This window comes from Corvus brachyrhynchos, unplaced genomic scaffold (genome assembly GCF_000691975.1).
Source record: "Corvus brachyrhynchos isolate BGI_N302 unplaced genomic scaffold, ASM69197v1 scaffold425, whole genome shotgun sequence".
Lineage (NCBI taxonomy): Eukaryota > Metazoa > Chordata > Aves > Passeriformes > Corvidae > Corvus > Corvus brachyrhynchos.
The window spans coordinates 192,293-213,810 of record NW_008237896.1 but is presented as its reverse complement, the minus strand read 5'-3'; the positions used below and the strand labels follow the sequence as shown (position 1 = coordinate 213,810).

Sequence of the window (21,518 nt, the reverse complement as noted above, 5' to 3'; positions counted from 1 at the left end):
TGCTGAATGAGATGTCTTTAAAAATCAGTTTAACTTCCTGTTATTTGTTCTCTGTCATTGTCTTTTGTGATGAACAAGAAGTTTGAAATGTTTATGATATCAACAGCTGTTCAAAGTACATATTGCTAGAACACAGTCTGTTCTGTGAAGTGGAATAGATCCAGTGGAAAAATGTGTTAAAACCTAGTGTTGTCTTAATAGTAAAAGCTCTTCATAATTGCTGTTTGTGGCTTATATCCAAGCTGAGACCCTGGTTTGATACACGGATATGTACTACCTTAAATAGATGCTCCAGAACTTCTTTGGGATTCTTTTCCTTGCCCTAGTTTAACCCTAGCTAAACCCAGGCCCCTTGTAGCTGCTCGCTCAGTTCCCCTACCAGCAGTACCAGGGACTGAAGTGGAAGGGTACAAGTGAGAAAACTTGTAGGTAGAGGTAGAAACAGTGTAATAGGTGAAGCAAAAGCCACGCACACAAGCAAAGCAAAACCAGGAATTAATTCACTGCTACCCATGAGCAGGCATCTCCAGGAGAGCAAGGCACAATCATGCATAACGGAGACTTGGGAAGACAAATGCCATCTCTCTCAATGCCCTTCCCTTCCTCCTTCTTCCTGTCACTGTATAAAATGAGCATGATGTCATGGTCTGGAATATCCCTTTGGTCGGCTGGGGTCACCTCTCCTGGCTGTTTCTCCTTCCAACTTCCTGTGCACTCCCAGCTTCCTTGGCTCTGTTTAAGCGCTGCTCAGCAATAGCAAAAACATCTCTGTATTACCAACCCTGTGTGCAGCAGAAATCCCAAATGCAGCCCCATATCAGCCACTAGGAAGAAGATTAACTCTACCCCAGCTAAAATCAGCACACTACTCCAAACACTTTTGTTTCTAACATCATGTTTTGAAATGTGGTTGGTCAGAATCAGTGCCTAGGGATGAAGAGAACAAGAGGCCAGATTTTTCAGAACTCTTGATCTTTTTGGACCTTGGTTCTAATTTTCAAAAGCAACACAAGAATCCTGTAAGTGCAGAGAGACAGAATGGGAAGCTCTAGACAGATGGTTGCCTGCATGCAAGTATTTAGCTAAGCTGCCAAAAATGGAAGGTTGTCCCAAAGAAAACTAATATTGAGAAGGGATCAGAACTTAACAGGTGAACTGCTCATACTGTTTTGTAGCTGAAAGGTGTGGCATGGTATGGGAGACGTTTTGTTTGTGCATTTGTTAGGCTTTGATACAGTAAATGTGCATTTCTTTAGTAAACATACTGAGAATAAAGTTAGCCTTTTCTTTTTAATTTTCTTTTTCTTTAAAGATTGCAAAGGTGGATTGCAAAGAAGTACTGGACATCATATGTAATCTGGAATCTGAGGGACAAGAAAACACTGCATTTATTCTTTGTACAACGTATCTTACTCATCAGCTTCAAACAGCAAATGTGTATTGCTCTTGGTAAGTATAAGTATTGCTGCTTCTGCTAACGGTTCCTTGCTGCCTAGAATTGAGCTAATATAGTACAAAAATATATAGAAAAGGTGGATTTATCCTTTACTTGAGAAGTGCATCAGACTGAAGCACTTTCTAGATAATTACTTATTTTGTCACAAGTTGCTATGCTAATAGAGCAGTTAGACAAAAGTAATGTTTAAACAATTTACAAGTGAAACAGCACTCACATTATTGGCATGAACACTAATACTTCTGTGGGGTAGTAGATCTATCAGTGGTGGGTCAGTGCTCTCAGGCTTGATATTAAACCCCTAGCTTTGTGCTTCCACAAAGTGTATGTTGTCAGTCTGTTCCTCCCTTGGGAATACTTGGCCCCATGAAAGTCTGGTGCATTTTTTTCACCCATTCCACAGCGATGTCAGTACTAGGAATGAGCAGAGGCAACAGCCTGTAACAACTTCTCCCCACTTTCCCCCCAAGAGCCTTTTTATATTTTTATAATTTCTGTAACTCCAAGAATTGTAGTACTAGATTTTGGCCTGATTGTGACAGTAAAACTCTGCCCCCTTAACTGGCTGGAGATACAGAATCTTCTGCACCTCTGTTTCAGCAGTGGTAAACTTGTAGAGCCAAAGCAGAGGAGCTGGTTTCTGTCCTTCAGAAAATGGGTTTGTAGTTTTGGCTTTCAAGGCATGGCTAAATATGTAGTTTTCTCCCATTTAAATCCCCGTCTGGATAAACATGGGGATTACGTGGCCAGACATTTCGAGAATATATTGGGAATTTGGATTTGGTTAGCTATGGCATTGTTCATTTACTCCATAATTTAAAGCCATTTAAAAAAGTTTCTACAGCACTTCAGTGTCTGCAGGATGATTGACAGTTCAGTCTAGTCCAGTCATCCTGTACAAAAAGGCCAGAAATGTCTTTTTGAGCAAAGCATACCTTGTAGAAAGAAATTAACCTTTTGGAAGACTCAGGAGAGTTCACCACACTTGAAGTTCTAGAGGATGTTTTTCACTATAGAATTTTGTCATTAGAGATTAGAGTAGAATTGTGTCCAAAGAGGTACAAGGCTAGAGTCACCCCCATGTTCTCTTTTCAAAGACAGAAACAAACAACAACTAACATTCTTCTAGGGTAAGTTATATTACTTGCTTTTGTCCAAGAAGATATTCCATTCTAAGAGCTGTATCCCTAGGGTGCAAACGAAGAGGGTCGGACTTTGTGTTGTCAGACTGTTGGGACTGGGGAACAGGCTTGAGGATGTAGCACCTATTGTTACAGAATAACATTTCTTTTTTGTGACAACAAATGTGGGTAGATTTTTTCGCTTGCAGTATGAAGTCTGAACTGAAACTCTTTAGCATTGGGATGCAATTTTCAGGTCCTGTAGCTCTAACTCAGATGTGTAGATTACTCAGCTCCGTGTCAGTCTGACTCCCAGGTGAGGCCTACCTGAGGCTAATGCTACCCGAAACATCGTGCAACTGTAACATGCAACTTGCACATCAGCTTTAAACTTGGCTAGCCTAGGTGACAGGCAGTGAAGGCTTGAAAATAAAAATGGTAGTGCAGTCCAGCACATAAGTATGTCCCTACTTACAGAAGGTTAGCAGGTTTGTGTCACATCATTATGTCTACATTGTTTTCAGTCGTTCTGAGGAAAGGTGCTGGGTCAAACTGTGCTGCCCTGTCCATGCATAGCACGCCCCCTCTGCTGCCATCCTGACAGACTTCTCAAGTTCCAGCTACCTTTCCTGGGGATGAGATGGGAGAATGAAGTCTTCTGTCTAATTGTAATGCTGACATTGTATAGATGTATAAATTGAAGTTCTAGTACTGTACCTAGCAGTCCTTGTACAACAGCATTGGACAGAGCCAATGCCATCTGGACCAACTGAAGAGCAAAGCTTCCAGGATGCTGGAGCACAGATGGAAGAAGTTCACCTTCTGATGGACTCCTGTACTGTGAAACTGGTGTAATACTTCTTGACCATCAGACTGCTTTCTCACTCTGAGACTATAAATCTATTTTAAAATAAGTCAGGATGCCTTGCTGTTGGGGCAATGTTCAATGGAGTGGCCTTTTTGCTGACCTCCACCTGTGTTCCTGGGGGCAGATGTAGATCCAACATTTATTTAGCCACAAAGTTGATGAATTCAAGTGGCTGATATGACATAAAACTTTTAATTTGGAGGATTGCTTTTGTCAGATCAGCCAGCTTGACTGATATTCCATGATATTTCATGTTACAGATGTAGTGGGCATGCATTATGGCTAACAAAAATGAGGAGCTCTGCTCCATACAAACTATGGCACTCACTGTAGGGCTGATTTTGAGCAGTACTCTGGAAAAGAGATAAGGTAATATTCTCTGCACTGGTAAACTAAGCTCCATCGAAAGCATGACAAATGCCAGAGCAGGCTGGAAAGACAGGAAATGTGAAGATGGACTCACTGCAGTATGGATATTTAGTATCATCCTGCAGCTAAAGCTAATGTAGAGGAATGGCATGCTAGCAGATGCTTGCAAGCCATTCTATAGGCTTAAATACAACATAAATATACACTTAAAATAATGAGTTAAGTTGAATACATAAACTGAGACATTCTTCTTTCTGTGACCAGCTGCTGGTTTTAAAGGGGCAGAAATTGCTTAATTCACTTTTGTCTTCATTTAAGACAATTTAAAGGGTGGACACTCCAAAATTAATTACCTGCCCTTTTATTTTTAACCACTTCCTCTTTCACCAATAAGGACAGATGAATGCAAGAAGATAAAAGTGAAATAATAACAGTTTACTTAAAAAAGGAAACATCAACAAATACAAAATAACAGTAAATAACAAAATGACACTAATAATCACTAGATACAAAGTTGCTGAATCCCAGACTTCCAGGGAACAAAAGAGAAACAAAATGGCAGAGAAACCCCTCCCTCAAGATGGCGCCCTCCGCAGACCACCCCGTGTGGAGAGAAAAGGGCAAAGATACCAGACAAACCCTGCTTGGCTCAACCTTCCCCCTGGAACAAAAAACTGGGAAGGTAGGAGTTTATGAAGCAGTTTTGGTGGCAGGTGGTAATTGCTGGTTTTGCCTGGGAAGCTCTGGATGTGCAGTGTCGGCCTCCAGAGCTTCCTTTTGGCCATTGCGGCAGTGCGTGTGTGTGTGAGGTCAGTTCTGCCCTTTGCTGCCTCCTCCTGTCACTCGCTGGAGTCCACTGGTGTCATCGCTGCTGTCTTGGGTCACTGCCCCAATAAGTAGGTGGTGGGGGAAGAAAACAGACTCATCAAGCACCAAAGAATGGTGGCCCAGCCCTGACTGGCTCTGGCTCTGCACTGGAGACGGGTATTTATGGCATTCACTCTGAAACAGTTTTGGATTGCAAAATGCAACTTCTTGGGTTGCTACTGTTGCTACTCAGAGACCTACCTGAAGCAACTCCCTCCAGAGCCCAGAGAGGAATAAAAGAAGGCTTCTGCCTTGTGCTGTCCCAGCTTCCCCACAAGAACAAAAAGGAAAGAGAGCTTCTGTGAGAGCAACCCCAACTTTAAAAGGACCTGGCAGCCCTAACCTCCGTGGTTTTATTTCCAGATGCCAGGTCTTAAAGAGAGAGTAACAATTTGGGGCAGACTGTTGTAGCACAGATACTGAATACAAGATACGTAATACACCTTTTTGGGGGTTACCCAGGACAACTTCAAAGAAGGTCCTGTCTGGTTCAAAAAGGGTTGTAGTTGAACAGTTATTTTACTCTGCTTGATCTGCTGATTTGGATTCTACTTAAAAGTTTTTCTAGCAATGCCATTAACACCTTTTGGATTTTGATTGCTATAAGAAAATGTAATTTTTTTGTATTTAATCATAAACCTGCATAATGGTGTCTCAAGTCAATAAATGATTTAAGCTTTAATTATCTTTCGTAGTATACTTCTGGTGTATTATGTAATTTGATTGACCAGGGCTGAATGGTGGCTAAAACATTTACCTGAGATCTTTGAGAGGAGAGCAGAGAGTAAGAAAAACCAAGACTGTCTGGTACAGAGTCATTTGCAGGTCAGCTTCCCTTTGTACTGTTACGGATTAGGGTCAACAGGCAAGCCCTAGCATTTCTGTGTACTTGGAAATGTTCTGGTCATCTAGAGAATCCTTAAATTACTGGTTTCCTGCAGTCATGTCCCTCTTGATCTTTAGAGTAGCAGTATGTTGATGAAAGATTCTCTGCTAGCTCCTGGCTGGCCTGTCACAGATGCTGCTGGCCAGGGCAGTCCTGCTGGCTGCCAGCGAGTCCTCCCATTCCCCTTGTTCTGTTCCAAATCTTGGTTTATGCAGTGTCAGAGAGAACCAGTATAAATTATGCAAATTGAAAGTATTCTGGTTAAAACAAAGGAAAAGACCTGTTGGACAGCTGTGACCTGCAAGTGTGAAGGAAAAATGTGTTTGGCACTCTCTCGTTTTGGATTGTGTAGTGATAAAACTGAAGCTTTGGTACCATACTCATACTTAAACCAATCCTGACAGTTTGCTACTGCTGGAGAGCAGAAGGTCCATTCTAGCCCTGTTTTGGTGCCTTATTTGTTGTCCTGACTGACCCTTCTAACCTGTAGTAAGCACATTATCTTATCCAGCCAAAACTAGATAGCATTCTGCAGATTAGTGCTGATTACCCAGTGGTCAGACAAGTTCCAGGGAAGGTGCAACACTGGGGCTTCTGGAAGGTGTTAAACCTCTTCAGCTGTAACATCACTCTTAATTTAGGAAGGGAAAATCTACCTCCCTTCGCTCCTGTCTTCTGTGTTCCACCATCTCCCTGATGGTGCAGTGGTAACTCCCCAGCCTGGCACAAATTTCTGACTGTGATTCTTGCATATTTGGAGAGGTTAAGCTGTTTCAATAGCTTAGCTCAGCTCATCCTGGAGCCTCAAGTAGGTACCTCCAGGAGATCAGTAAAGGTCTGTGAGTTTGAGCTCTTGGTGTCAAGCTTTATCTCCCAGCTGAAGATGAAAGCAAACTTAGGTTTGTATATGTTATTCCTCACCAAAGTTGGAAAATTTTACACTGGTTCTTGCTGAGATTCATAAAATGTTATGTAATACTGCTTTTAAGACTGAAGATGCCATCTGAATTTGGAACTTTGTCACAGAAGTAGTGCTGCTCTGGGCAGTGGTTCTGAGCAAGCTGATGACTGCAGTCTCCAGGGAGCCAGGCAATTCATCAGTCCATAAAATAATCTACATTTACCATTAGCACAAGCAGCCTTAAGTGTTAACTGGAGCTAAGCACAACTTAAGAAAATTCTCTCTGGTCTGGTATGTTAGTAAGCTTTAATTTTTTTTTTTATTTCTAAGTATTACTAAAAAGCTGTCTGTCTGGAGATGCTTCTGTTCTCAGCACTGCCTCACATCAATTTTGAAATGGAAAATTGCCCAAATGCTTGGAATTGTCCTTTTTTGCTTTTCTTCATGTGTGAAGATTAGCTGAGGAATACTTCTACATCATCATCCTTAAGGATGCGTTCCAGCAACATACTTCAGCTTTGCAGGAAAGGTGGTACAAAGAGAGAACAGGACGAGTACTGAAAACTTAGTTCTCTGCCAAAAAGTCTTGGGAATAAGAGGTTATCCAGAGTGAAGCCTTTTTCTTGCTGTTCTCCCAGCTCCCAACTACATAAATGTATTAAATAAACATACAAAATGAGTGATAAACTGTATTTCAAATTTCTTTTGTTGTGGTAATGCTGAATTAAATTTTTTTTCATACTTGCAGTATACAGGTTCCTCATGAGGGGAAGAGGAGGGGCAGACACAGATCTCTTCTCTATGGTGACCAGTGACAAGGAGCCAAAAGAATGGCATAAAGTTGTGTCAGAGGAGGTTTAGATTAGATGTTAGAAAAAGGTTCTTCACCCAGAGGGTGGTTAGGCACTGGAACAGGCTCCCAAGGGCGGTGGTTACAGCACTAAGCCTGACAGAATTCAAGAAGTTTTTGGACAACGCTCTCAGCCACATTGGTGTGACTCTTGGCGATGGTCCTGTGCAGGGCCAGGAGTTGGACTCGATGATCCTTGTGGGTCCCTTCCAACTCTGCATATTCTGTGATATATTCTGTGCTTTCCTTGCCTAAGCTTCCCTTCATGCAGTTCTTCCATGTTAATCATCCTGATGTTCAATTAAATTTTACATTTTTTCAGTTTTTAGGGGTTAAAGGGCAGTAGAAAACACTACCAATACTCTGTGTTTCTCCCTTTTTTTTTTTTTTTTTTTTTTTTTTTCCCTTTTCTCTGGTTCTGTTTTAGCATTTAAAATTTTAACATCTTGAGTTACACTGCTTATGTGGTAATTTCTATGTAATTTCTATAGGCCTGTCTGTCTGACTTCTCAGCTGTCTCTTTCTGGCTATGAAAGGCTGTTAATTACATTTTTAGGCCTATAAATAAAGCAGACAAAAAATTCCAAACAAAACTGCCCCAAAACTTACCAGTAAACATTGTCCATTTTTTGTGCAATAAAATGATATCCCTGGTCTGATCCAGGACAGGACCTTTCCCTAGGCTTAGCATTTGAGAGTAGGATTGCAGTAATTCAGAGGAAGAATCTCGCTGGTGTTTGGTCCTGGATGTATTTTCTTGATGGTTGGTTCTCAAAACTGTGACTGACCTTGCAGTCAGAAGCCTCTACGTGTAGTTGATGTACACAGTGGATATGTCAGTAAAGGTGAAGTTTACCAAAGGAAGAGAAGAAAAGTTTTTTCAAGTGATACAAAAGATACAGATCCTATGGTTCTGTTACTTTTGGACTGTCCATGTACTGGCAGAACAACAGCAAGTGACAGGTTGTATCCTTAAGTGGCTGTGCTGCCTTGGGTATAATAAATTGCTTAATAGAATGGCTTTGTGCTCTCATGTGGAAAAGCACATAACAGCACAGAGACAGCAGACAGCCTTCAGCTTACAGATCCTTTACATGATGCTTTGCAAAGGGTGGCTCTGTAAGAAGCCTTTTTAATGGCAGCCACATCACCTGGCTACAGGTGTCAGCAGCTAAACTGCTTGTTTATTGGAAGAGAAGTGGCAACTTTCTGTTATGATTCATCTTACCCATTTTAAATTTCTATGTGAGAGGTAAAGACTCCGGAAGTGTGGGACTGTTTTTCTTGTCTAGAAAGGAAGTCTGTGCAGCTATAGATGTGTCCGTTAAGTGAGATGAATCCCAGTGCCAGTGTCTTTCCCCAGTAAATATCAGGAGATACACTGGGGTTTGAGCTGGTGGTGGAGTAGGGCATAGGAACAGTTCTCTTTGGTGACACTTGGAGATCAGGACCTAATTGAAGAGTGTGCTGTCCTTGAATAACACATTTTTCTTGGCATCAGCTCTGAACTGACACACTGTGGCTGCACAAATTGTGTGTATCTGCAATGTTCTTACATTCTGCTTTCAACTCTTCGCAGGGAACTGACACTTTTCTGGAGCAAGCTGCAGAGAAGAATAGATCCTTCTTTAGACTCCTTTTTGGAGAGATGTCGTCAGTTTGGCATCATTGCCAAGACACTACAGCATCTCTTTTTCTTGATAAGAGTCATACAGTCTGAAGTAAGTAAGATACAGTCCTGAGTCTTTGGACACAGCCAGAGCTGTTTACATGAATTTATTATTTTTTTAAATAATTAGATTAAACTGAAAAAAAATATCGCTTATTTCATTATTCATACTTTCTGATTAAGTGCCTAATAACGTACTAGTAAAAATCTCTGGAAAGTGCCTGCCATTGTAGTTTTGTTTTTGGCTTGATCCCATGAAGTGACCTTCAGGCAATGTGGAGGGGTAGGTTTGTTGCTTTGTAAGTACAGTATGACAGGATTTTGCAAACAAAGCATAGCTGTGTTTTAATCTGCTGCTTGTTCAGAAGCTAGGCACATGAGAATTTTCCACAGCATCTCTAAGAGGTGAAGACTTGACTTAAATGTCTCATATTTTTGTATTCTAAGAAAATACCTCTTCCTCAAAACGTGTGGTACAATCACATCTGTATTTCTACCTTCTATTCTGAAGCCTGTCTTTAGAAAATCACAGAAAGGCAAAAAATATGTTTTTATTTTTTTTACTCATCATCTCTGTTTACGGACTAATGGAAAGACCCTAGTTGATCCCAGCATGCTCCTTGTGAGCAGAACTGCAGGATAGCTTGGCCTCCCCTGGCTGTCTGTTCAGTGGCATATCTCTGTCTGCCTTCAATGGCTGCACTGGCTCTTGCAGTTGGTTGTGCGGAAATTTCCTGTTTCTGGTATATGAGAGTAAATTTGTGGAGGGCAATGAAGAATGAAAATTATTCAGGCACACTTTATTGGGGGGGAAAAAGAAGCTAGCTGACAGGATTTAAACTTTCAATAGCAGTACAACATGGATCATGGACCTTAAATTAGATATGGGATTTTTCCTTAGGAACATCCCCATTCCCATAGGTTTTCCAATGTTTCTTCCTGAAAAACAGCCTAGTTTTGCACACATAGATTAGAATTAGCCACATGAACTTCAGGTTTATGAATGTTCCAATTAACTCTACAGTTTGATTATCCCTTTGCATTCTGACATGGTCATGAGTTTATTCAGAGTTAGGATAGATTATGGATAAAACATACAAGATTCCTTTTTTCAGTTACATTTCTCTCCAATTTTTTCTGCCTGGGAGTCTCTTTCACTGGCTGGAGTTAATACTCTGACCCAAGTGAGTTGCCAAGTGTGATGTGACAAGAGCAGGGCAAGTGCCAGAGCCCTGGTTTAGAGTCAGAGTAGGGTCAGAAGGATTGCATGATTGTCCTCTTCACCTATCACAGAGTCCAGAACTCTGTTCTGCCAAGGACTGCAGAGAGACGTGTTTGGTCCTAGTTTCTGTAGAGTTGGCCTATTTCTAATTTTAAGACGTGCGTGAATGTATACTTTATCTGTAAATCATAATACATTGGTAACTATATACCAGGTTTTTCTGTGTTTCATGCTAAACCATACTAAAATTTCTTCTGGAGAAATAGGTTCTAACTCTTACTGAATTAAAGAAGCATGGCATGATGTCTGGTGGGCTGTGAATGCTGAGTATAAAAGCTTGCTAATTCTGTTAACTTGTTTGTAGTTATTTTGGATCGTTACAGTCTGGGCTGGTACAGGTGTAGTTGTGGTAGGCACATGTCGGCTAAGTTATTCATAAGTATCTTCAGTGCTACTTATCTTTACTAATAATGGCTAAATAGTTACTTCATGCATTTAGATTCTTTATGCTGAAAAATACACTTTTGGAACAAGGTAGCCTTCAATTTGTCCATGTAGAATTTGGAATATACCATATTTTAAATTAGCATGTGATTAATGTAGACATCTTCCCCATGCTGCTGAGCAGCACCTCAGAGTTGCACAGACTCCGCAGAAAGTGTTTGGAAGTGAAATGGTAGTTATGTTCATCAAGAATCATTTCTGCTATGGTACTGCATATACTGCTGAACATTATTTTGTTTCAAGGTGTGAATTTACATAAATTTCCTTATTACACAGTACTTCATATTCTAAATTAATATCCTGGGTGGATGCTGCAGGAAGAATGCACATGGAAGATTTACACCATTCTCTTTTAGAAATCTGGCTTAGTTATGGTTGAGAGTCACTAAGTTAAGAGAGAGAGGAGTTAGAAAAGTGTTTTGCAACATCTCATGCCTAAACTAGTTTGCATGACTCCTCCAGAGTGCACACTAAGTGTGCAGTGGTTCCCATCACATGAAAAGCAGAAGAGGTTCCTGGTGTAATGTCGCAGTGTAAGATAAACTGCAGTTCCTTAGAGGGTGCTCTGTGACTCAGGCACTTAATGCTCAGGAACCTGAATACATTTGGAATGGGGTGTTGTCTGTTGGATGCTCTCATTGCATGTTTTCTTCCTAGAAAGAATGTATTTATCAGAGAAGAATAACATTTGTTTTGTGACTGGTTTTTTTGTTTTTCTGTTTTCTGCAAACAGGCAGAGGAAGCGGGACTTGCCGTGTCTGTTTTGTTATGTGTGAGAGCCCTTCAGATCAGGTCCAATGGAAGTGACGAAATGAAGACATCAGTGTGTAAAACAATTGCATGCCTTTTACCAGAAGACCTTGAAGTTAGAAGAGCTTGTCAGCTCACAGAATTCTTACTTGAGCCAACTTTGAGTGGATTTAATGCGTTGGAAGAGCTCTATATGCAGCCAGACCAAAAATTTGATGAAGAAAATGCACTGGTTCCAAATTCACTCCGCTGTGAACTGTTGTTAGCTTTGAAAGCATATTGGCCATTTGATCCTGAATTTTGGGACTGGAAGACTTTAAAGCGGCATTGTCTTAAACTATTAGGGAAGGTAGCTTCTGATTCTGAGGATGATGCAGGTTGTCATATGTCACTCAATGAAACCGACATGTTAGAAACTTTCTTTAGTGACTATGATGAGACAAAAGAACACAAATATTATGATGGGAAAGACACAATGAACCACCCTAAGGAAAAAGCAAGAGTAAAAAAACCAATTGGTTCTTCAGAAAGATACCAGAGATGGCTTCAATACAAGTTTTTTTGTGTGCTCTGCAAAAGGGAGTGTATAGAGGCCAGAATACTGCATCATTCTAAGATGCACATGGAAGATGGTATTTATACATGTCCTGTTTGCACAAAAAAGTTCAAGAGAAAGGAATTTTTTGTACCACATGTAATGGAACATGTTAAAATGCCACCTAGTAGAACACACAGACCTAAAAAGAAAATAATTCTGAAAAAAGAGAGATCACCGCAAAAGGCAACAGCTTCCAGCAGCCCACCCCCAGTGTTTCCAGAAAGGTCACACCAGCCACAGCTCCCTGAAAGCTTTGACGATGACACACAGGAATATGTTACATTCAGCCAATTGGAAAATTGCCAGCTGCAAGATAGAGACATCTACCCATGTCCTGGGACAGATTGTTCTAGAGTATTTAAACAGTTTAAGTACTTAAGTGTACATCTGAAAGCTGAACATCAAAACAACGATGAGAATGCAAAACACTACTTGGATATGAAAAACAGGAGGGAGAAGTGTGCTTTCTGCCGCCGGCACTTCATGACATCCTTCCACTTGCGGGAGCACGAGCGTGTGCACTGCGGGCCTCAGCCTTACATGTGTGTGTCTATGGACTGTTACGCTAGGTTTGGGTCAGTTAATGAGCTTCTCAATCACAAACAAACACACGATGATCTTCGGTATAAATGTGAGCTAAATGGCTGTAATATTGTTTTCAGTGACTTAGGGCAGCTTTACCATCACGAAGCACAACACTTCAGAGATGCATCATATACCTGCAACTACTTTGGTTGCAAAAAGTTTTATTATTCAAAAACTGAATTTCAGAATCACCTTGCAGCACATGATATCCAAGTATCAAATGGGGAAGGGAAGCAAACGCTGAACCTTGAAGGATCCGTTTCAGAAGACAAATCCAGTTATCTTCCAGAGTCTCAGTTGCTTGAACGATCTGAAAATTCCAATCTGAATGATAACTTGGATCCCTCAGGCTCTCAGGAAATTCCACAGATGAAGGAAGAATCTCTCTCTGACAGTGAAGATCTAAACAGTGAAAGTAATTGCAGCCTGCACTGTGGGGAGCACAGGACAGATGCTGCAGTTAGCCAAGGTCAGACATCTCCTCGGCTGCTTGGAGCAGTGGCTCACAACCAGTCAGTTCCAGGTTTTGTTGTGTCCCAGGAAGGAATCTTCCATCCAGCAGATGTGAAACAACAGTGTTCCAATGTGGCAGTTTGCTTTGATGAAAAAAACCTTCCCTGTGGTTTTGAAGGCTGCTGTTCGACCCACAAAAATTCCAGAAGTCTGCAAAAACACCTTCGAAGGGCCCATCCATACAACTTTAAAGGTAAAAGAAATATGGAAATGAAAGCTAAATACTTTCTCGATCTGTTGAGTGATGCTCAGGACAGTAAATCCCCTACAGACATGAGTACAGAGTTAGGTCATAATTCTGATACAAATGCTGACTCTCCAGAAAGTGTGTGTTGTGCTGTAGATGTTAAAGGAAGCAGTAGCCTGAGGGAGGAAACTTGTCCTTCTTCCCCCGAAACATCTTTTTATGACAGTTGTAAAGAACCAAATATTGAAGATAACATGGTGGAGCTAATGTTAGGCTTGAAACATCTAAGCTTAAAAAATGTTAACATTCAGAATTCTTCAAGACAGAAGCCTTTTCTGGGCTATTCATCTAGGGATGCCAAGTGCCCTGAGACAGTTGATGAAACTACCTCAAAATGTCAGCTTCAAGAGCAACAAGATAATTTACCCAGCCAGTACCTTACTCAACTGGCAGCTAAACCATTTTTCTGTGAATGTCAAGGATGTACATTTGAGTTTGTGACTAGAGAAGCTCTCTTAATGCATTACGTTAAAAAGCATAACTATTCAAAGGAAATGGTTCTTCAGCTAAATATGTTCCAGCATCGGTATTCACCATTCAAGTGTCATATTTGCCAAAGATCGTTTACAAGAAAAACACATCTTCGAATTCACTATAGAAACAAACATCAAATTGGCTGTGAGAGGGTGGCTCACAAAGTGTGTCCTAATGAAAAATTTGATCATGTAGGTTTATGTACAGAGGACAGAGGGCATAAGAATAGCACTGCTCCAGTGCCTGCCTGTGTGAACAGCGTTGGGTTCCCTGGACATTCGGACTCTGAACAGCTGTGTCACCCAAAAAAGGATGACTGCTGTTCTGAGACTGATTTGGAGTCCAATGAAGAGACAGACAATGACATAACAAGAAAAACATCTAACATAACTTCTCTGGACAGTCATAGGGAAGAACTGGAAGCAAGACAGGGAAGAGGAAGCAAAAGAACAGTTACTAAAGGAAACTTATGTTACATATTGCATAAGTATTTCATTTAATACAAAAAGGCTGCAACCCGGCATTCACAAACCAGAAAGGTTTGATTCGCCATTACAGAACTGTTCACCAGTATAATAAGGAACAGCTCTGCTTAGAAAAGGACAAAGCAAGAACAAAAAGGGAGCTTGTCAAATGTAAAAAAATATTTGCATGCAAACACAAAGACTGTGGTAAGCGTTTTCTGTGTTCTAAAGCTCTTGCTAAACATTGTAGTGACTTCCACAATGAAATCTTAGAGGATCAAAAACTGCTTTCTGAAGCTGAGTCTGCCAGATTTGCTTGCAACCAAGCCCACTGCCCTGCTGTATTTTATACATTTAATAAGCTTAAACAGCATCTAATAGAAGAACATGCCAATGAAGAAAAATTAAACAAAGATTTTGAAATCCATTGTGACCTCAATGGCTGCAATCGAATTTTCACAAATTACAGTAACTATTCTCAACACGTATATTTCAAACACAGTGAATATTATGATAGTCTCTTTGGAAATCAGAAAGAAGAGGAAGATAATGAAGATAAAAATAAAAATGAGCAAAATTATTTGAAAGACAGCTTTGACACAAGCAAGCAGAATGGGAAGCAATTAAAAGAAAAAGCTAAAAGAATTAGCAGAAGTAGAGAAAAGCATTTGCTGAATTTCAAAACAAAAGAGGAAGCCCTACAAATGTGCAAAGAGAAGTCTAACCAGACACAGTACCCCTGCATGGTCCAGGGGTGCCTGTCTGTTGTCAAACTGGAAAGCAGCATAGTGAGGCACTACAAGCGCACACACCAGATGACCAACATGTACATTGAGCAGCGCCTTCAGAAACTTGTTCTTTGTGTTAAATGTGGCATCATGATTGAAAAGCAGTCTTGCTCTGACACAGCTTCAGACTTGGATAAAAAAGGTGTAGAAGTTAACGAGGATAAATCGGCTAATTCTGAGTCTGTGCAGGAAAGCGACAAACCCCTTGTTCCAAACCCTGTCTGTGATCCTTCAGATGTGAGTAATGAAGACCAAAAACAATTTCCACCGAGTAGTGTGAATTTTGATGCCAGTGCCTTTGCGTATTCAGGCACTTTAAAATATAACCACAGTTCAAAGAACACCTGTTTTGAAGAGCCTAACACCAGGGAGACAACTAAGTCTAAAACTGAAGATTTTTCTGAAAGTAGTGAAAGAGAGAACAGCTCTTGCTTCTCCAGTTTACAATTAGAGTTGCCAAGAGAGAAAGACCCAGAAGGATGTCCACATAGTGCAGTTAATCAGAATGCAAAAAGAAATGTACTTTGTGCTACAAAAGACAAATTTCAAAAGCCTCCTGTGTCCAAACCATTTGATTTAAAGACCTATAAACCAATGGGATTTGAGTCTTCATTTTTAAAATTTATTCAGGAAAGTGAGGGAAAAGATGATGATGATGATGATGATGATGGTGATGATGATGATTGTGATGAGGTAGTAGAATGGGAGTCTCCTGAGCAGTTGTCAGTAGATGAAGTGTTGCAAAAAGAGGGAGACAGTCAAGGGGATACACCAGTAAACAACTTTGTAAGTGACAAAAATGTAATCATAACCCCGAATAATCCTGGGCAGCTAACAGAAATCCAGCCATTGCTGTCAGAGTCTTCAACTGCCCCTTCTTTAGAAAATCTGAGGGCAATCTTGGACAAGGCCCTAACGGACTGTGGAGACCTTGCCTTAAAACAGCTGCATTACTTACGACCAGTAGTTGTTCTTGAAAGATCCAAGTTTTCCACACCTCTCATAGATTTATTTCCAACAAAAAAAGCAGATGAGCTGTGTGTAGGAAGTACATAAGTAGCTTTGCTTAGAGCAGATAGCCTCCACTACTGCTGTACGGGGAGAACTTCAAATTAGAACAGTAATTGTTACAGTACACACTTTTTAGGTTAGTTTTGACTGTTTATTCCATGAATGTATAATATCTGTCAAAAGTAATGGACAAGTTAATTTAGCTCCCCATTTTCTTCAATGAACAATGCTGATTTTGGTGCTATTTAACACATCAGAATACTGGGGGCTTCCTCTTGAAGAGTAAATGTGCATGATTGTATATGGAACAAGTACTGGGGTACCAGGGTTTGGGGGGTGATGGAGTTATTACTTGACTTGAATGTGCACCCCAGGGTGCTTTGTGTAACATATTGTACACTACAGCATCTTATATTTTTTGAGTTATGAGTTTCAATAAATTACAGTTTTTCACCCATTTGTTTACTGTACAGTAAATCTTTAATGTGCTCTACTTGTAATTGAGTTTGGGACCATTCTGAGTGCATTGGACAATGTTGCTTAAGTTTTATGCATTTGTAGATAATTTATCAGACTGATGAAATAGATACAGAAAAGTAAAGTATTACATTTTATTTTACAACATTCTCCGTGCTTTTTTCAGACTTGAAAGAACTATAATTAGTACAGGCAGAAAGCACTTACGCATGAGAAAGTCCTTGTTCCTTTAAAGGTGGAGGGTGCTTTCTGAGACTGTCTGGCACCACCTGAGTGTGTGATGAGTCTTGCCAGGCTTCCAAGCAGGTTGTGTCACATGAAAGTACCAGTATACATTTAGGGTTCCCCAGTTAGCTTTTTTGACAATGGATGAAACCTAGCAGGAAGATTCACGAGAAGAGTCAGCTAATATTTTAAGCTCTGTTTCTTGTTCTGTGTCGCGTTTCTTGCCATACATGGCTACATCATGAGGCCCAGAATCGCTGTCCCCTCTAGGGGATATTTCCCCATCTCCATGGGGATTCTAATGAGCAAGCAGCAATCACAGCTTCTTACTGATTGAGGGCTTGGGTATTGTTGGGGCTTCTGGGTTTTTAAACTGTGATCTGAAAAGCAGCAGTGGAAAGGAAATGGAAAAAGCTGTGGGAAATGTTTGAAACAGAGCATGAGTAGTGGCTGGGTGCAGGAATGATGGCAGCTGTCAGCTGTCTAGTGAACTGTGGTATGACCAAAACTAGGCAGAAATGGCATCTCTATACTACATCTAGAAAAAGAAAGTTATTTGGGCATCCTTAAAAGTTAGGTTAAAAATCATACACCAAGCAAGAGAAGTGTAGTTTACTGCCTAGCTTTTCATGTAATTTCCTCTCTCTAAACTATAAGCTTCTTGTAATGGAAGAAATATAGTGCATCAATCTTCTCACAAAGTCCTAAAAATGGAAGTAAGTTGTGTCAAAAGGTTAAATATTGCTACAGGGTCAGACACCCTTCAGTGTGTTCCAAAGTAATTTCTCTCTCTAAAATAATGAAGTACCTTTTAATGTCAAGTTCGAGTCATGTTTTAACATACTTAAATCTTCAAGATCTCAAAACAGGAGAAGAGTTTAACAGCAAGCTTAATAGACATGTGATGACTGCTTCAGGTGTTGGCCAAGAGAGACCCTGGTACCCTCTTGGGGTTTGAGTATCCCACAAAACAAACTGTCCCTTTGTGGTCAGCCTGAAGAGTAAATTCCTTGAGGTTTGGAGGCTTCAGTTTCAGGTCAAGCAGCTGTATTTCCACTAGATAACCAGCTTCACATATGACAATATTAAAGAATTCAAATGTGTAAAATACTTAGCTTTGAATAAGGGAAATCGGATGAGAATGCAGGATGAAATGAGATTGAAGATATGTTTACATATGCCCCAGACCAGGGAAGTGGTGAGACACAGGCAGTGTGCAAACTTCGGCTTTGTGTAGTCCTAAAAATAACCCAAATCTTTTAAAAAGTAGTTTTGATGTCATTGATGGCTTCCTACAATTTAAAATGTGGTGAGTATAGTCAGAAAAATAATAATGATTATATGCAAGACCAATACTGAATGTGGTGATACATTACCTGACTTGTGAGAGTCCATGAAAGGACTTTCTACATGGAGAACAGCAGAGAGACATTCCACCAAAGCAACTATTTGCAAGCGTAAAAGGCAGGAGACAGTTTTCTGATGATTCCTGAGGCTGGCAGAGTCCTCCTTGAAGGTAACAAAATTGTGTGTTCCTGAGACAATTGTGTCACGTAGGATGATGGCAGCCACTTCATCCCTGAGCACACATGAAGGGCAATCTGCTCTGTGCCAGAACCTGAAGCTGTCCTGAGCGACGTGGGTATGACTTGGTTTTCTTAAGAAATTTGAAACGTAGTACTGCTTGTTTACACCAGCCAGGAACCAGAAGAAAATTTAAAAATTAAAAATGGAATTTATTCCCAAGGTGCTGCTTTATGATGTAGATGCAGATTTTGGTAAATAGACTATTTAAGGTATTATGTTACAAATAATGTAAATGTACAGATTTTTTTTTAATATATAGTTTTTGACTAGTTACAGTAGGTTTGCAGACCTGAAGGCTCTTAAACACAGAGGTTTTGCTTTCTGCTTCCATTGGACAGTTGGCACTAGGCTGACAGGTGGAAATTTGTTTACCTGGGGTAACAGTTCAGTGTGATCTTTTTACCTATGTACACAAGAAAACCTTTTAGAGAGGTTTTTATTGATTCCTTTAGACTTCATACATCATTCCCAGTGAACAACCTCATGGAGTTTGTGAATTAATTATTAGACAGATTCTGGTACCACGTAAGTTGTCCAGAAATAAGGAACAAAAGAGTTTCTGCTTGGCATGGCTGAAGCTGTTCTGCTTCATTATAAATCTGTGACTTTAAGTTTGCATTTACTGTATGCTGTTCATATAAGTTCTGCTGCAAACTTGCCATGAAAGAACTCTGCAAATGATGCAAAATTACCCTTATACAATCCTAATCTGCTTTAGCTGTGTATTAAGCTTACGAGCTCAGTTTTTCTATTAAAAATTTAATCCTGCCATTTGATGTATAAACAATTTTGCATATTGCACATTAATTCTGTAACAATTCTTTAATCCCACAAAACAAGTTGCATGTGAAACTCACTTCCTCAAATGCGAATCTGCTTTTACCAAATGAGTTACTGTGTGCCTGCAAACCACACACAGTGCAGACTGCACAATGCATGCTGGGCAGACTGGTACCCACTGCACCTCTGGTGATACTGAGCCTGTTGAGTAGGCTCCTGCTGTTCAGTTACTGCTATTTCCATAGGCTGGGATATACCACAGGACAAGACGGACAGACACCATTTCTGTCTGCCAGGTATGGAGACAAGTTCTGCAACACTCCTCAATCCAAGAGTTTCATTTAGAAAATGGTTGAGTCGCTTTGGGCTGCACAAAAGCAGCTTGGAGGCATTATCCTGTGGTGATGTGGCGCCCCATGCACTGTCAGGACTTTTAGTAATGTGGGTTCAGGGTGTTGGTACTTCAGTTGAAAGATACCAATACAGCACTTTACAAAAATTGTATCTTGCCCATTTCAGAGACTGACAGTGTGTTTCAGTCTTTGAACTCCATCATCTACAAAATCCACTACTGTCTCAGTGAGGTAATAGGTGTCACACCATCAAAACTGTACAGCATGAATCTACATCTTTATCCCAATTTCTTCTTGGGCTTTTTTATCTGATCTAGTTGCCTGGCACAGATGGGTATTAGAGAAGGAGGCCACAAAAGGGTAAAGGTTTGAAGAGTTTTCACTGTCTATTTCTGTTTTCATGCCATGAGGTAGGCCATAATTTTCCCTCCCAATTGCTACCAGAATTTGTCTTACAATGATGTAACATTTCCAGCTTCTTGCTTTCAAGCGTGCAGGAGAAACATTTTGTTCTGCAGTAAAGGAACACCATTGCATTGAATTCCAAAAAAAGAATTATTAATGTGAAGAGCAGATACCTCAGAAAACACAGTTCATAGGGAATGTTGCTTCCATTTTTAAAATGGTTGTCTACAAGTGTGTGGATTTTACAGGACAAAAACGTGTTTATTGGTTGTGCATACCTAAATTCCCCAAGGCTGTGGGGTGCCCTGCTGTGTTCCCATGGGTAGTAAAAAACTGTAAACACCTTTACAAAGAGAGACCTTCCAGACTGACTTCTGTCTTTCTATCAGGGCTCTCAGCAGAGCCAGGTTTTTCTTGCATGTTGTTTTTCTGGTTGTCTTTTCTTGTGCAAGGTCTTCAAATTTTATGATGCTGATTCTGAATCTTGGCTGCAGTGAATTAATTGAGAGAAATTCAATTTCCAGTTAAGTCCTCACATACCGTGTCCAGAATCTGAGCATGGTTATGGCGGAAAGCAGAGGAGGCTGAATTGAAACCAGCTTGGCTTGGCCTGGCCCTGGCAGGTGCTAAGCCTGGTCTCCCCCCTACAGTTTACAGCTGGTGCCCTTCAGCCCTTCAGCTCTCCCGACTCCCCACAGCAGTATTCCCTATGCTCACATGAGTTTGCAGGGAGTGAGGTGGGATAGGAGAGCTGTTGCTTTTCTTGAAAATGTTGTAAGATTTAAAGTTATAGAAAAGGAAGTAGGTAAGGGATTAGTCAGGATCCAGTGCAGTGCACACCAGGCTTCTGGTGTGGCCCTCTTGGATGAATTTCTAGAGCTTCCTCTGTAAAAGGAGAAAAGTGCCGGCCAGTAGCAGGGCTCACAGGGAGCAGTGCTTCCTCATCTAGCCTGTTCTTCTGCAGGGATATATCAGGTTACAGAAAACACTGGGCTTCAATATATTTGACAGGTCATTCTTCTAAATAGTTAAAAAAAGGTAACTGATAGATAATGAGAAAATTAAGTTGGCATTATTTTAAGTTAATGACTTAAAAATCCAAAGACATGTTCTGTTATACTTTAGACTGGTAGAAATTAGATGATACTAAAATGCCATATCTAGAAGTGGCTAAACGTTAACACCCCTCTTACTGCATCTTTGTCAGATTATGCAGTCCCCGTGCTCTGCATAGCACTCTTGTCCGCAGTGCTGCTGGGCGAGCTCTGGATTTCAGCAGCACTGTGCTGTCTTCATGGAGCATTACACCGACCAAATCTGAAGTGGGCATTTTGGCTTTAAATAAATCAGCAAGTAGTCAGTGTTAATTTTTGTACTTCTCTTAGTGTTTCTGTAAAAGGTTTTGAACAAGTTCTAGCGAGGCCTTATATGCACAGTCTCAGTAAATTATACTGAAGAAAAGTAATTTAAACTTCTGCCTAGATCCTCGCCATGCTGCCCCGCACACGCCTCGTCCCAGCCCTGCGGGCGCCTGACTGGGGTGGCCGA

General features: G+C 40.6%; 1 protein-coding gene across 1 annotated transcript in view; it reads left to right on the top strand.

Annotated features, from left to right (window-relative positions):
• The window catches only part of RLF (rearranged L-myc fusion), a gene marked incomplete at its 5' end in the record, with an annotated part of 57,091 nt that extends 40,491 nt beyond the window's left edge, over window positions 1–16,600 (top strand). Inside the window, 4 exon segments of the mRNA XM_017732907.1 lie at window positions 1,313–1,449; window positions 8,898–9,039; window positions 11,447–14,369; window positions 14,372–16,600. Of these exon segments, the coding sequence (XP_017588396.1) occupies window positions 1,313–1,449; window positions 8,898–9,039; window positions 11,447–14,369; window positions 14,372–16,188 (5,019 nt within the window).
• Between the last annotated feature and the right edge of the window lie 4,918 nt (window positions 16,601–21,518).